Source organism: Penaeus chinensis, chromosome 12, assembly GCF_019202785.1.
Source record: "Penaeus chinensis breed Huanghai No. 1 chromosome 12, ASM1920278v2, whole genome shotgun sequence".
Classification (NCBI taxonomy): Eukaryota; Metazoa; Arthropoda; class Malacostraca; order Decapoda; family Penaeidae; genus Penaeus; species Penaeus chinensis.
This window is the reverse complement of record NC_061830.1, coordinates 12129307-12143274: the sequence shown is the minus strand read 5'-3', so window position 1 is coordinate 12143274 and position 13968 is coordinate 12129307. Positions and strand designations below refer to the sequence as shown.

The window sequence follows — 13968 nt, the reverse complement described above, 5'->3', positions numbered from 1 at the left end:
ACATGTATATCCATTTCTATCTCTCTCTTTATTGAAAAAAAAACCCTCAAATAATACGTAGTTGCCAATGCTGGTTTTCTTTGCTCTTATCACGGTGCTAACTTTCTCCTTCTTTATATGTACACTATTCATTATCATATAAGACAGAAGTTTCACATAGTGTTAACATGTATATCCATTTCTATCTCTCTCTTTATTGAAAAAAAAAAAACCCTCAAATAATACGCTAACACATGTACCATAATTACAAGGGTACGTCTGGCAGCGAGATCAGAGTATCCCTTGTGGTTGGGAAAATTTCATGACGCAGACCTCATGCCACACACATCTCAACTATTTTGTACGCACAAAGGCAGAGATCGATACATTGAAGTGTGCATAGTACATGGGAAGATTTCTTTGGCAATTTCAAAGTACTGCAATGCGGAAATGGAAGAATCTATTCTGAATATGTGAGAATTCTGAAGTGGGACCGCCGAAGACGGAGGAAGTGTTGCCTCCTGGAGGACAGAGCGGTCTTGTGTGCTGAGGAATAAGTAAGTACGCTCAAGTTGTGAATTTCATTGTTTTTGTTCGTGATCTGTCTTCTTTTTCGTTGTAAATTGAATATATTGTCGATCATTTCAGAAAGGAGAAACATAAGCTTGTGACAGTCAATGACAGGTGTCTCTGAGAGGACTTACAGTAACTCCCGGATTCAGGAATAACACCCTACATTTAAAATCGAATTAAAACTTCCATAACTATACTGAGCGGAAGAAGAAATGTATCTCGTCAATTTAACATGCATCCATATGTAGTCTTTGTCTCGATTCGTGAAAAGAAGCCCTCGTCTGAATTCTGAAAATTGTTAATCACAAAACGGAAGAGAGTGAAGTATTGTATTAATATGCTGCTGATATATCGAATAAGTTTATGAAGTAAGCTCATGTATTCTCTTATCAAGGATCATGACACACGTTGATGATAAGAAAATTATCGGATATTAACGGATTTTAACACAAGCAATGCTACGTAATATGGTTTTAAAATTTTTAGCGCATTCCTCAATAACGACGTAAGATTACTACTGCTATTACTACTAGGAATAGAACTACTTGTAGTAGTAATAGTAGTAATCATCATCAGTACCACCATCACCGTTATTATTATTATTATTATTATTATTATTATTATTATTATTATTATTATTATTATTATTATTATTATTATTATTATTATTATTATTATGATTTATTATTATTATATAAATACTAGGGGTACTAACAGTGAAGATGATGCGGTTTTGAGTTAGGACTTGTGTCATCCGAGTTGACACCTAATGAATTAATGTTTATTTATTTTAGAGAGAGCAAGAGGAGAGAGAGAGAGAAAGAGGAGAGGAGAGAGTAGGGTAGAGAGAGCAAGAGGAGAGAGAGAGAAAGAGGAGAGAGAGAGAAAGAGGAGAGAGAGAGAAAGAGGAGAGGAGAGGAGAGGAGAGAGTAGGGTAGAGAGAGCAAGAGGAGAGAGAGAGAATGAGTAGAGAGAGAAAGAGGAGAGAGAGAGAAAGAGGAGAGGAGAGAGTAGGGTAGAGAGAGCAAGAGGAGAGAGAGAGAAAGAGGAGAGAGAGAGAATGAGTAGAGAGAGAAAGAGGAGAGAGAGAGAAAGAGGAGAGGAGAGGAGAGGAGAGAGTAGGGTAGAGAGAGCAAGAGGAGAGAGAGAGAAAGAGGAGAGGAGAGGAGAGGAGAGAGTAGGGTAGAGAGAGCAAGAGGAGAGAGAGAGAATGAGTAGAGAGAGAAAGAGGAGAGGAGAGGAGAGAGTAGGGTAGAGAGAGCAAGAGGAGAGAGAGAGAAAGAGGAGAGGAGAGAGTAGGGTAGAGAGAGCAAGAGGAGAGAGAGAGAATGAGTAGAGAGAGAAAGAGGAGAGGAGAGGAGAGAGTAGGGTAGAGAGAGCAAGAGGAGAGAGAGAGAGAAAGAGGAGAGAGAGAGAATGAGTAGAGAGAGAAAGAGGAGAGAGAGAGAAAGAGGAGAGAGAGAGAATGAGTAGAGAGAGAAAGAGGAGAGAGAGAGAGAAAGAGGAGAGGAGAGGAGAGAGTAGGGTAGAGAGAGCAAGAGGAGAGAGAGAGAATGAGTAGAGAGAGAAAGAGGAGAGGAGAGAGTAGGGTAGAGAGAGCAAGAGGAGAGAGAGAGAATGAGTAGAGAGAGAAAGAGGAGAGGAGAGGAGAGAGTAGGGTAGAGAGAGCAAGAGGAGAGAGAGAGAATGAGTAGAGAGAGAAAGAGGAGAGGAGAGGAGAGGAGAGGAGAGGAGAGGAGAGGAGAGGAGAGGAGAGAGTAGGGTAGAGAGAGCAAGAGGAGAGAGAGAGAAAGAGGAGAGAGAGAGAGAAAGAGGAGAGAGAGAGAATGAGTAGAGAGAGAAAGAGGAGAGAGAGAGAGAAAGAGGAGAGAGAGAGAGAAAGAGGAGAGGAGAGGAGAGAGTAGGGTAGAGAGAGCAAGAGGAGAGAGAGAGAATGAGTAGAGAGAGAAAGAGGAGAGAGAGAGAAAGAGGAGAGGAGAGGAGAGAGTAGGGTAGAGAGAGCAAGAGGAGAGAGAGAGAATGAGTAGAGAGAGAAAGAGGAGAGAGAGAGAAAGAGGAGAGGAGAGAGTAGGGTAGAGAGAGCAAGAGGAGAGAGAGAGAATGAGTAGAGAGAGAAAGAGGAGAGAGAGAGAAAGAGGAGAGAGAGAGAAAGAGGAGAGGAGAGGAGAGGAGAGAGAGAGAGAAAGAGGAGAGGAGAGGAGAGGAGAGGAGAGGAGAGGAGAGGAGAGGAGAGGAGAGGAGAGAGTAGGGTAGAGAGAGCAAGAGGAGAGAGAGAGAATGAGTAGAGAAAGAGAATGAGTAGAGAGAGAAAGAGGAGAGAGATAGAAAGAGGAGAGAGAGAGAAAGAGGAGAGAGAGAGAAAGAGGAGAGAGAGAGAAAGAGGAGAGAGAGAGAAAGAGGAGAGAGAGAGAGAAAGAATGAATAGAGAAAGAGGAAATGGAGAAAGAGGGGAAAAGGAAAGAGAAAGAGAACGAGAGGGCGGGAGAGGCTTTGATAAGAACAGTTAGTGCTTATATCTACCCCCCCCCCCACGCCAGCGAATCCCTTGCTCTTTGCTGCCGTGGGGGGGGGGGGGGGGGGCACAGGAGGCAGGGACTGAGCCCATTGGAGAGGATCGTCCCTACCGCAGCCCTCGCCTCCACTGATTTTGCTTGGTCTTTTCTTCTCTCCCTTTCCTTTTCCTTCTCCTTTGCATCTCTTCTCCTGACCACTTATCCTGATCGTTAATTATTTTTTCCCTTTTCGCCACAGTACTAATTATAGCTAACCGTAAGTTATCAAAACATCACTTCCGTCATTTTCTTAACACATCATCTCCTTCAGCAGGTCAAACGATGAAGACTGAGCAGCAGAGAAATCTAGACTGTCATGGCGAGGACAACTCGGGACGAAGGCAATGAAAAAGGTAATGGAAAATACAAGCATTTTATTGATGCATGAAAGGGAGAAAGAAAGAAAAAAATGCACAGTGTATAATTACCCAGGATTCATCATGGTATGGCTAACACACTAACACTTAGAGTTCGGTCATAATGAGAAAATTAAGTGGATCATTATTGCAAACTCGAATTTGCAGTCACAGTGAGTACACGCTAGTCACTCGGTATTACTCTGTTAACGTGGGCTGAGAGGTTAGTAGGTTGATTTTTTTTTCTATAACGATAGACATAATTAATATTACATAAAGTCAGTGATTTTATTATTATTATTATTATTATTAGTGACGATAAGGGGAATCAGGTTACGTGGATTTAAATATCGTTAGCCACTGGTAGGCTCAGAAGCATAATGTACTGTAAATCTATTAGATTTTATTTAAAGTTGAGGATAAAGTTATATAAATGTTTTTGGTGAATATATAAAATTAGTACACGAGAGATATATGGAATTGAAATGTCTTATTCAGTAATTTCTTTGCGTTGTCGAATATTTTTTGATGACGTAACTGCTCGTGTGACCATACCTATATGCACAAACACACAGATATTCACACATGTGCACGCACGCACACACATCTATGTATATAAATACATACATTCATACAAACATACATACATAAATACATACATACATATATACGTTCATATACACATACATACGCACATACATACATACATATATAGATACGTACATACATACATATACATACGTACATACATATATTCATACATACATATATACATACATTCATTCATTCATTCATTCATTCATTCATTCATTCATTCATTCATTCATTCATTCATTCATTTATTCATTCATTCATTCATACATACATATACATATATACATGTATGTATATATACATATATACATGTATGCATATATACATATATATATGTATGTATATATACATATATACATGTATGCATATATACATATATATATATGTATGTATATATACATATATACATACATTCATACATACATAAATACATAAATACATATAAATACATACATACATATATACACAGGTATGTAGAAGTGTACACGCGCACATCTAAATTTCTATCTTTGTGCATATATATGCATACATACATACACACATACATTCATACGTACATATATATATGTATGTAAGTACATAAAAATCTGCAGTATATAAATAGAAATATATATCAGAAATATAGCTTTACATTAATTACGATGAATTTGCCAGTTCTTTGATACACACACACACACACACACACACACACACACACACACACACACACACACACACACACACACACACACACACACACACACACACACACATATATATATATAAATATTATATGTACTTATGTATGTATATATGTGCATATATGTAATATGTATATATATGTATATATGTATGTATGTATATGTATATAATATATGGTATTTATTCTATAATAGTATTCTATATATAATATATATATAATATATGTATATATAAATAATGTATATTTAAATAATATATATATATATATATATAATATATGTGTATATATAAATAATGTATATATAAATAATATATATTATATATATATATATATATATATAATGCACACACACACACACACACACACACACACACACACACACACACACACACACACACACACACACACACACACACACACACACACACACATAAACATAATGTACATATATATATATATAAATAAATAAATAAATAAATAAATATATATATTTATATATACATATTTATATATGTACCATATATATTTATATATATGTGTATATGTATATATATGTATATATATATTATGTATATCTATATATGTATATCTATATATGTATATATATGTATATGTATGTATATGTATATGTATGTATATATATATTATGAATATATATATATGCATATATATATATGCATATATATATATATATATATATATATATATATATATATATATATATATATATATATTGATATGTGTGTATGTACATACATATGTATACATGTATGTATGTATGTATGTATGTATGTATGTATGTATGTATGTATGTATGTATATTGTTCTGCATGCATTTGCACTAACTCACACGCACATATACATACATATACATAGATGTGCATCGGATTGATTAAATTTCTTTTGTGCATTTCAGAGTGAATATGTCAATTTGTCGGATCTATAAAGACGGTGAATTGTGAAGGAATATTTTTGTAAGTTATACTAAGATGTACTTATATCTATGGATGTGTGTGGCAATGTAATCATTGATAAATTGACATTTTATGCATCATTATACAAGAAGTTAAAGGTGTCTAAATCACTCGGTGTGACTTCTGGTTAACGTCTAGGATGACGTCTATGAAAAATTGTGAAAGCTTTGATGAGGAGGACATCCACTTTGGCCGCTTCTACAAGGCGTCCACGCAGACATGCAAGCGGGCAATGAAAGAAATATTTTTGGTAGTTTTCTACAGGGTATACGTCAGACCCCTTGAAGCGTGGCCAACAAACCTTAACCAGTATTGTACACAAGTTCTTGGTTGGTCTAATCGAAAGCTTCGTGAGAGCTTCAGTGCAAATGAAAGAGCCAGATTTGACGAGACGGTGACATCAGCCGACTATGATCTCTCTCTTCTGACTAAGATGTTTAACAAGTTTTATGAACACATACCATTTCCCGAGTCCCTTAGGAGAGCAATGCGAGAGATAAAGAATGTCAGGAATAGAGTTTGTCATGAGCAGTTTACTGTTGACGAAACGGATCTCCGAGAAAACATGGAAGACCTACAGCAAATGCTACGCACCCTTTTTGACGAAACTTCAAGCTTTTTTGAAACAGATCTTGGCAATTTGAAACAGTTTTACATTGATGAAGTGGATGAAATCAGGTCGGCCCCAATTACAGGGCAGGGGATGACTTACTTTGAAAACATGGAGAAATTTCGGGAAGATCTTATGGGTAAATTTATAACGTATGGAAGAAAAGAACTCATATCCTTTTATGGTAAGTTGAAGATTCTTAACCCCTTCACCTGGCTAAGTGATGAGAAGTTCCCGGAGCTTGTGGTGGACAAAATCTTCACTCCGCTCTACATCAGAGAACAAGAGAGAGCTATTGATGTGGCCAAGTTATTTGTCACGGAACTCTACAGTGAGGAGAGACAGACTGAATTGGGGGTTCTGCCAGCTGTACTCATCTTGTCAGGCATAGCTGGGTGTGGAAAAACCTCTCTATGCCGATATATTCTACATGTTTGGCGAACTAGAAATGGGACGATTCAAGACTTAAGAGCAGTAGATATTCTGATATTTGTGGAAGCTAGAAATATCACAGAGAGTTCACTAACTGCATATTTGCAGAAAACATTATTGCGAGAAACTTGCAGTTACTTTGATGAGAAAGAAATAGTACTGACACTTCAGAAGATAAATGTTCTGTTTGTTATTGATGGAATGGACGAAATAACTGAAAATGGAAAGATTTTAGTTGAGGAAATATTTTCAACACTTGGCAATGCTCGGGTAATTATCACATCGCGCCCTGAATTCGTTTATACTATTACGCAGAATACGCACAAGTATCATCACAGATTTTTGAAACTCAGAATTCAAGGCTTTACCAAAGAGGGCATTAAGAGTTTTACCTCAAAGATTCTGAAATCTTGTGAACCAAATGAGGAAAAGTGTCGCCAAATTGAGACAGAGTTCAGAAGTTTCTTGAGGACAATAGGAAGTGCTTTAGGCGAACACTTAAAGCTGCCTCTTACAGCAGCATTACTGATTATGCTGTGGAAAGACGACAATTCTCGCATCTCAAATATCACATCATCAACATCCTTGTATTGTGAGCTATTCAGATTATGTACCATGAAGTTGATCGCAAGGCTCCAGGCATCGACAGCCTCCCACCACATAGAGTTAGAAAGTGTTGTGAATGTGTGGTTGATGGCTCTTGCAGAGGAGGCATACGATATGCTGAGTTCAGGAAGATTTACAATTGATAGTTCTAAGCAACTTCACTTAACTTCCTTGTGCAAAAAACATAACATTGATTGCATCCAAACCCTTTCTGCTTTTCTTATTTGTGAAGTTCAAGAAAGATTAGGTGGCACTGAATACACCTTTTCATTTTTACACAAGAGTCAGATGGAATACTTAGCATCACTTTACATAACAAAGAAGTTATTAGAAGTGCATAAACCAAAGTCAAAATCTTTCCCCAGAATGTTGAAAAAGTTAAGGAAGATCTTTCGGAAGGAAGAAAAAGAGGAAGAAGAAGATTCTCTGCTGACAATATTATGTGATCGTCGGTGGTGGAACACTGTGCTTTTCACTTTAGGTCAAGTGAGTCAGACGGAGAAAGTGTCAGAAAGGCTGATAGGGGATCTGGTAGATATCCTGATTGATCAGAGTATCCATGACATCTCTTTAATGTGGCGCATAATCCAAGAGTCAGGATGTCATCCCCTTGTGTGCGACCTGGTCAGCGCTGTGTTAGTTAAGGATTTTGTATGGAAGGCCGATTGTGAAAGTTTGTGCAATTCAATGGATCCAAATGTATTGTTAATGCAGAAGACCAAATATAGTCCAAGTGGTGTATTGATAAGAATTGTTAATAAAATCGGACACGGAAAAGTTGCTCTGGATGGCGAGGAGTTTGGCGAAAGAGACAATGTCAACCTGTTCCCCATTTTGCGGTGCTTGTCTGAGCGGCCACGGACGAACGTTGTCCTGAGGTTGGATCAGCACTACTACGAGTGGGGGAACTTGGAATGCAGTGACGACATCGTGACAACTCTCCTGCCGGGAGGGAAACTAACGGCTTTCATGGGTCACCTAGGACAGAAAGGGGCCAAAGCCTTTGCTGCCGTACAAAATCTGGGCGAAACCTGCATTCGCGTTACGGATCTTTCGACGCTTCAGACGCTGGAAAACTCCCTCTCCTCAGGACCCAACAAGAGGAGCGTAGACATGCTCACGGTACGAGTCGACATACCCTGGACAGCGACGACAGAAGCCATTCCGAAGATAAACACCCCTGCTTATATGTCCTTGATCCTGAAAGATGTGAGTGATGTGACTGAGGAACGTGCTGCCGATGTGATTATCAAGATGAGAAACTCGTATGAGATGCTGGACCTGGTAGCCTCTAGCCTCTCTCCTGCGGGAGGTTTGAGGTTCTTGAAAAGGCTAATAGAAAACAAAATTGAAGTATTTGACAAAATTACTATACGTTCCTGTTATGGTATAGAACATAAGGACTACGAGAATTTAAATAAGGATACCGAGTATAATGTAGAATGGCTGTGGTAATGATATTCATTAATTGTTCATGTCGAATTGTGACAAATTAAATGTACCTGAAAACTCATGTATTGTTAAACTTTGTACACGCACACACACACATACACTTACATACACACGGAACGGCACATGTTACCTCCCCCCCCCCCACACACACACACATACCTATACGCATACATACACATATACAGTAAATATACCCAATTCGTGTATGTCTCTGTGTAAATATGTCTGTATTTTCAATATATTTGTTTCATGTTTTGTTGAATATTTCAGAGGACTGACACATTTATCGTAATGCATGTAAAGCTATCTTACTGATGTTTTATTCCTTCCTTTCATTTATTGCAGATGTTTATGAAATATGTTCATGCGCACACACACGTACACGCACACACACACCCACACACACACACACACACACACACACACACACACACACACACACACACACACACACACACACACACACACACACACACACACACACACACACACACACACACACACACACACACACACACACACACCACACACAATGATACCTAATCATTAACTCATTTTTTCGTTTTGGCCACAATACTTTATCCTAATGCTCCCTACTCCCTTAACTCCTCCCTCTTCGAACAACCTTTATCCCCCATCACCTCCCCGCCTCAACCCTTTTCACTACCATACTACCTTCTAGTTCCGTTCAACCTGTAAATTTACCCTAGTCATTAACTCATTCCTAACCATTTTCACTATTACACTTTACCATAGCACCAAATGCCCCTTTGATGCCATATAGGACTTCTCTACCTGAGGACTTTGCCCCAGGCCTCACGCTATCGCTATATTTTGAATACGCTGACCTTTTTCAATAAAAATAGAAGAAAAAAAATGTATATGTATACAAATACTATATATATAGTATAAATACTATATACTGTATATATTAATATATATATATATTATACATATATATGCACACACACACACACACACACACACACACACACACACACACACACACACACACACACACACACACACACACACACACACACACACCACACACACACACACACACACACACACACACACACACACACACACACACACACACACACACACACACACACACACACACACACACACACACACACACGCGGCGGATAAGGAGACCGTATCCGTGGCTATAAATAGCTATATCACTTCTGAATATCCTCATTCTTCAGAAGTTTTGGATTATATGTGATACTGCATTTACACCTTCGGAAAAAAACGTTCGTAGTCGTTCTTCCAAAAAGAAATGTTATAGTATAAATCTTTCTTCGTGTGACTGGCAGTGCTGGGTGACAGCGAGGCCGCACGTGGGAAAACTTGTTGTATAGGAGCACGGTTAAGTAGTACTCGTTGAGAGGCTTGTGTCTAAACGAACTCGTTTATCGAAATAACCAAGGGATAAAGAAGGTTATTACAAGGTTTTGAGTGTTTTGTGGATGATTCTTGTGATAAAAAGCCGGTGGAAGGTTTTGTGTCGTCTGTTTATCATGCTGGCTAAGAATAGAATGTGACACCGATGCTCACTGGGAACCTAACTTCCGCCGGTAAGTATTGTGTTTGGGATTTCACTGTTACTATTTCACTGTCCCTAGAAAATACATAAGTGTCCGGTGGAAACACATGGCTCATATTCACTTTTCACTTAACATTATCGGTAAACACGAGCGGAAGCATCCTTTTATATCCACTTGGATATGGAGGGTAAATCGCACACGCAAAATCAAACACACACACTCACACGCACACGCACACGTACACGTACACGCACACGCACACGCACACGCACACGCACACGCACACGCACACGCACACGCACACGCACACGCACACACGCACACGCGCACACGCACACGCACACACGCACACGCACACGCTTACACTCACGCACTCGCACACACACGCAAACAATTATTTTTTTCGTAGTTCAAGTAAAAACCTACAAACCACTGAATCTCATTTTCCATTTACAGAGCAAGCGGCAATTCAAGACGAAACTATTAGTTGCCAGTACACGCAATCTTCCCTGAAGTGTTCGCATTATGATAAACGTGTGCTTTTACCAGTGCCAGAGAATCAGAGACTGTACAGCCTTGATATTTAGCGAAATTACTTCGTAAGAGTATTTCTACAAACAGAGGGTTTGTGATGATTCCTCACAGCAAGAGAGCTTCAAAGGTTAGCCGTGGATTTCGTTTGATTTCACCACTGAGGCTTTACAAGGCATCTAGGGAAATATTTACGTCAACAAAGAAAACAAAATGTTGGGTAAATTAAGGCAAGGGATTCGCTCTCTCCTGTCCTCCATTATTCTGACGATGATGCTTCCCGTGGCAGCTCTGAATTCGGGAGGTTTTGATAAAGACGATATTCACTTTGCGCGCTTCTACAAGGCGGCAACGCAGACCAACAAACGGGCGCTGAAAGAGATTTTTCTCCTGATGTTTTACAGAGCGGGCGTGCGTCCCATTGAAACTTGGAGTAAAACTGTGCAAGGGTTTTGTGTCGAGGTTTTGGGTTGGTCTAATCGGAAAATTCGTGAGACTTTCAATGCCGCCGAAAGAGAAAAGGTAGAAGAGCCGGTAAATACAGCAGACTATGATATTTCCCTGCTTGTCAAATTGTTGGGTAAACTCTTTGAGGAGTACAGATTACCTGGACCACTGAAAAGGGCAATGCTAGATTTGAAGAATGTGAGAAACAGAGTTTGCCATGAACAGCTAACTGTAGATGAAATTAGTTTGCGTGATAATATGGAAGACCTCAAACGGTTATTAGAAAATCTGTTTGACGAAGCTTCAGATTTCTTTGGTATGGATCTCGGTAACTTAAAACAGAATTACTTAGCTGAAATTGACGAAATAAAATCAGCTCCTCTTACAGGTCAGGCTACAGCGTACTTTGAGAAGATGAAACAGTTCCGGGAAGATCTTGTGGGAAAATTTATTACCCACGGTAGAAAAGAACTAATGGCTTTTTATGCTAACTTGAAGATCCTGAATCCTTTTACCTGGCTAAGTGATGACAAATTTCCTGAGCTCCTCGTGGACAAGATCTTCACCCCTCTGCATATTCAAGAGCTAGGAAGAATTATAGATATTGAGACTCTACTCACTACTGAGCTCTTTTGTGAGAAGCAACAGATACCATTGGGGATTCTGCCGTCTGTCCTTATCTTGTGCGGTATAGCTGGCTGTGGAAAAACTTCATTGTGTCGTTACATTTTACATGTTTGGCGGACTAGAATGGAAACAATCGAGGGGTTGAGATCAGTTGATATTTTGATATTTATTGAAGCCAGGAATGTTACTGAAAGCTCGCTGGTTTCTTATATGCAAAAGACTTTGCTGCTGGAAACCTGTGATTACTTTGATGAAAAAGATATCATATTGACACTCCATAAGGTGAATGTTCTCTTTGTTATTGACGGCATGGATGAAGCCACAACGAACGGAAGAGCCTTAGTGGAGGAAATCCTTTCTACACTTGGCTCTGCTCGCATGATTATCACAACTCGACCTGAATTCACTTCTATGCTCACACAGAAAGCCACAAAACATCACTGTAAGCTCTTGACACTTCAGATTAAGGGTTTCACATCAGAGGGTTTAAGAAATTTTATCTCGAACATGCTTATGCGTTATGAACCCGACAAAGAGAAGTGCCATCGGATGGTAGTGGAATTTAAAAGCTACTTGAATAGCACCGGAACTGCATTTGGTGACCATCTCAAATTGCCCCTTACAATAGCTCTCTTGATTATTCTGTGGAAAGACAATACATCTCGAGTTTCGAAAATAACATCATCGACACTCCTATTCTCTGAGTTGATTAGACTGTGTGCCATGAAATTGATTTCTCGACTTCAGGCATCGACATCCCTTCACCATATAGAACTAGAGGGAATCATTAATGATTGGTTGATGATACTTGCAGAAGAAGCATTTTCAATGATTGATGAAGGTAAGTTTGTAATAGAACAAGCAAAGCAACTGAAGTTATCATCATTTTGCCGGAAGGTCAATATCGATGCAGTCCAGACTCTCTCTGCATTTCTCTTGTGCGAAGTTAAAGAAGGTGTGGGTGGAATAAACCACTCCTTCTCGTTTATACACAAGAGTCAAATGGAATATTTAGCTTCATTACACATAGTTCAACGTTTATCTCGTGATTACCCAAAAGTGATGGCGAAGGTTCCCAGTCCACTTAAAGATCCAGTTTTATTTAAAATTCGGGAAACCGGTTGGTGGAACACTGTCCTCTTCACATTAGGAAATCTGTGCATAGAAAACAAAGTTTCTGATGGTATTCTGCATAGTATAACAAAAATGATCTTAAGCGGAAGCAGAACCAACTCCATAAGCACGTTGTGGCGCATAATCCAAGAATCAAACTGCCATCCGCACGTTAGTGAATTAGTCACTGCTGCAATATCTCAGGAACTCATTTGGAAACCAGACCATGAAAGCCTATGTGATCCACTGAATCCGATGATGTTAATCCTGCAGAACACAGATTTCGCACCGAAGGGCGTACTGATGCGGATTTACGGCAGTGTCAGCCAAGGGAATGTTGCAGTGGAGGGCGGCGCCTTTGAGGTGAGGAAAAACATCAATGTCTTCCCAGTCTTACGGCTTTTATCCAAACGGCCAGACACTAACGTCGTCCTGAGGATGGACCAACACTATTACGAATGGGGAAACTCGGAGACCGGCGACGACCTCCTCACAACCCTTTTGCCGGGGGGGAGACTGACTGCGTTCATGGGGCATTTGGGTGTTAAGGGGGTTGCCGCTCTCGTGAATATGCAATATCTAGGTGAGGTGTGTGTCCGTTTATCCAGTGGCGAAGCTCTACAGGCGTTCAACAAGAACCTTATGCAGACTGAAACCGTTATCATGAAGTTGACTCTCCGGCTAGACATACCATGGGAAGAAAGTGTAAAGTCTATTCCGAGACTTGATAAGCCCGATGGGATGTCTGTCATAATGAAGAATGTGAGTGATGAGAATGAAACCTGGGCTGCAGAAGCGCTCTCTAGAATCAGGCAGACTTACGAAAATGTGGACCTTGTTGCTTCCAACCTCACCCCTGCAGGAGGAATAAGGTTCATGAAGAG

The 13968-nt window shown here is 39.5% G+C and overlaps 1 protein-coding gene across 4 annotated transcripts in view; it reads left to right on the top strand.

Annotated features, from left to right (window-relative positions):
• The first annotated feature begins 281 nt into the window (after positions 1–281).
• LOC125030938 overlaps positions 282–13968 on the top strand; it is a 13906-nt gene continuing 219 nt past the window's right edge. Inside the window, exons 1-4 of one of the 4 annotated variants that reach the window (XM_047621322.1) lie at positions 282–536; positions 3376–3457; positions 5653–5710; positions 10823–13968. The exon at positions 10823–13968 is cut by the window's right edge and continues 219 nt beyond it. In XM_047621322.1, the coding sequence (XP_047477278.1) occupies positions 11111–13968 (2858 nt within the window). In that variant the 5' untranslated portion in view covers positions 282–536; positions 3376–3457; positions 5653–5710; positions 10823–11110. Of the gene's footprint in view, positions 537–3375; positions 3458–5652; positions 9122–10822 lie in introns of those variants that run through there. The other 3 variants (XM_047621323.1, XM_047621321.1, XM_047621324.1) reach the window with 3 other exon arrangements.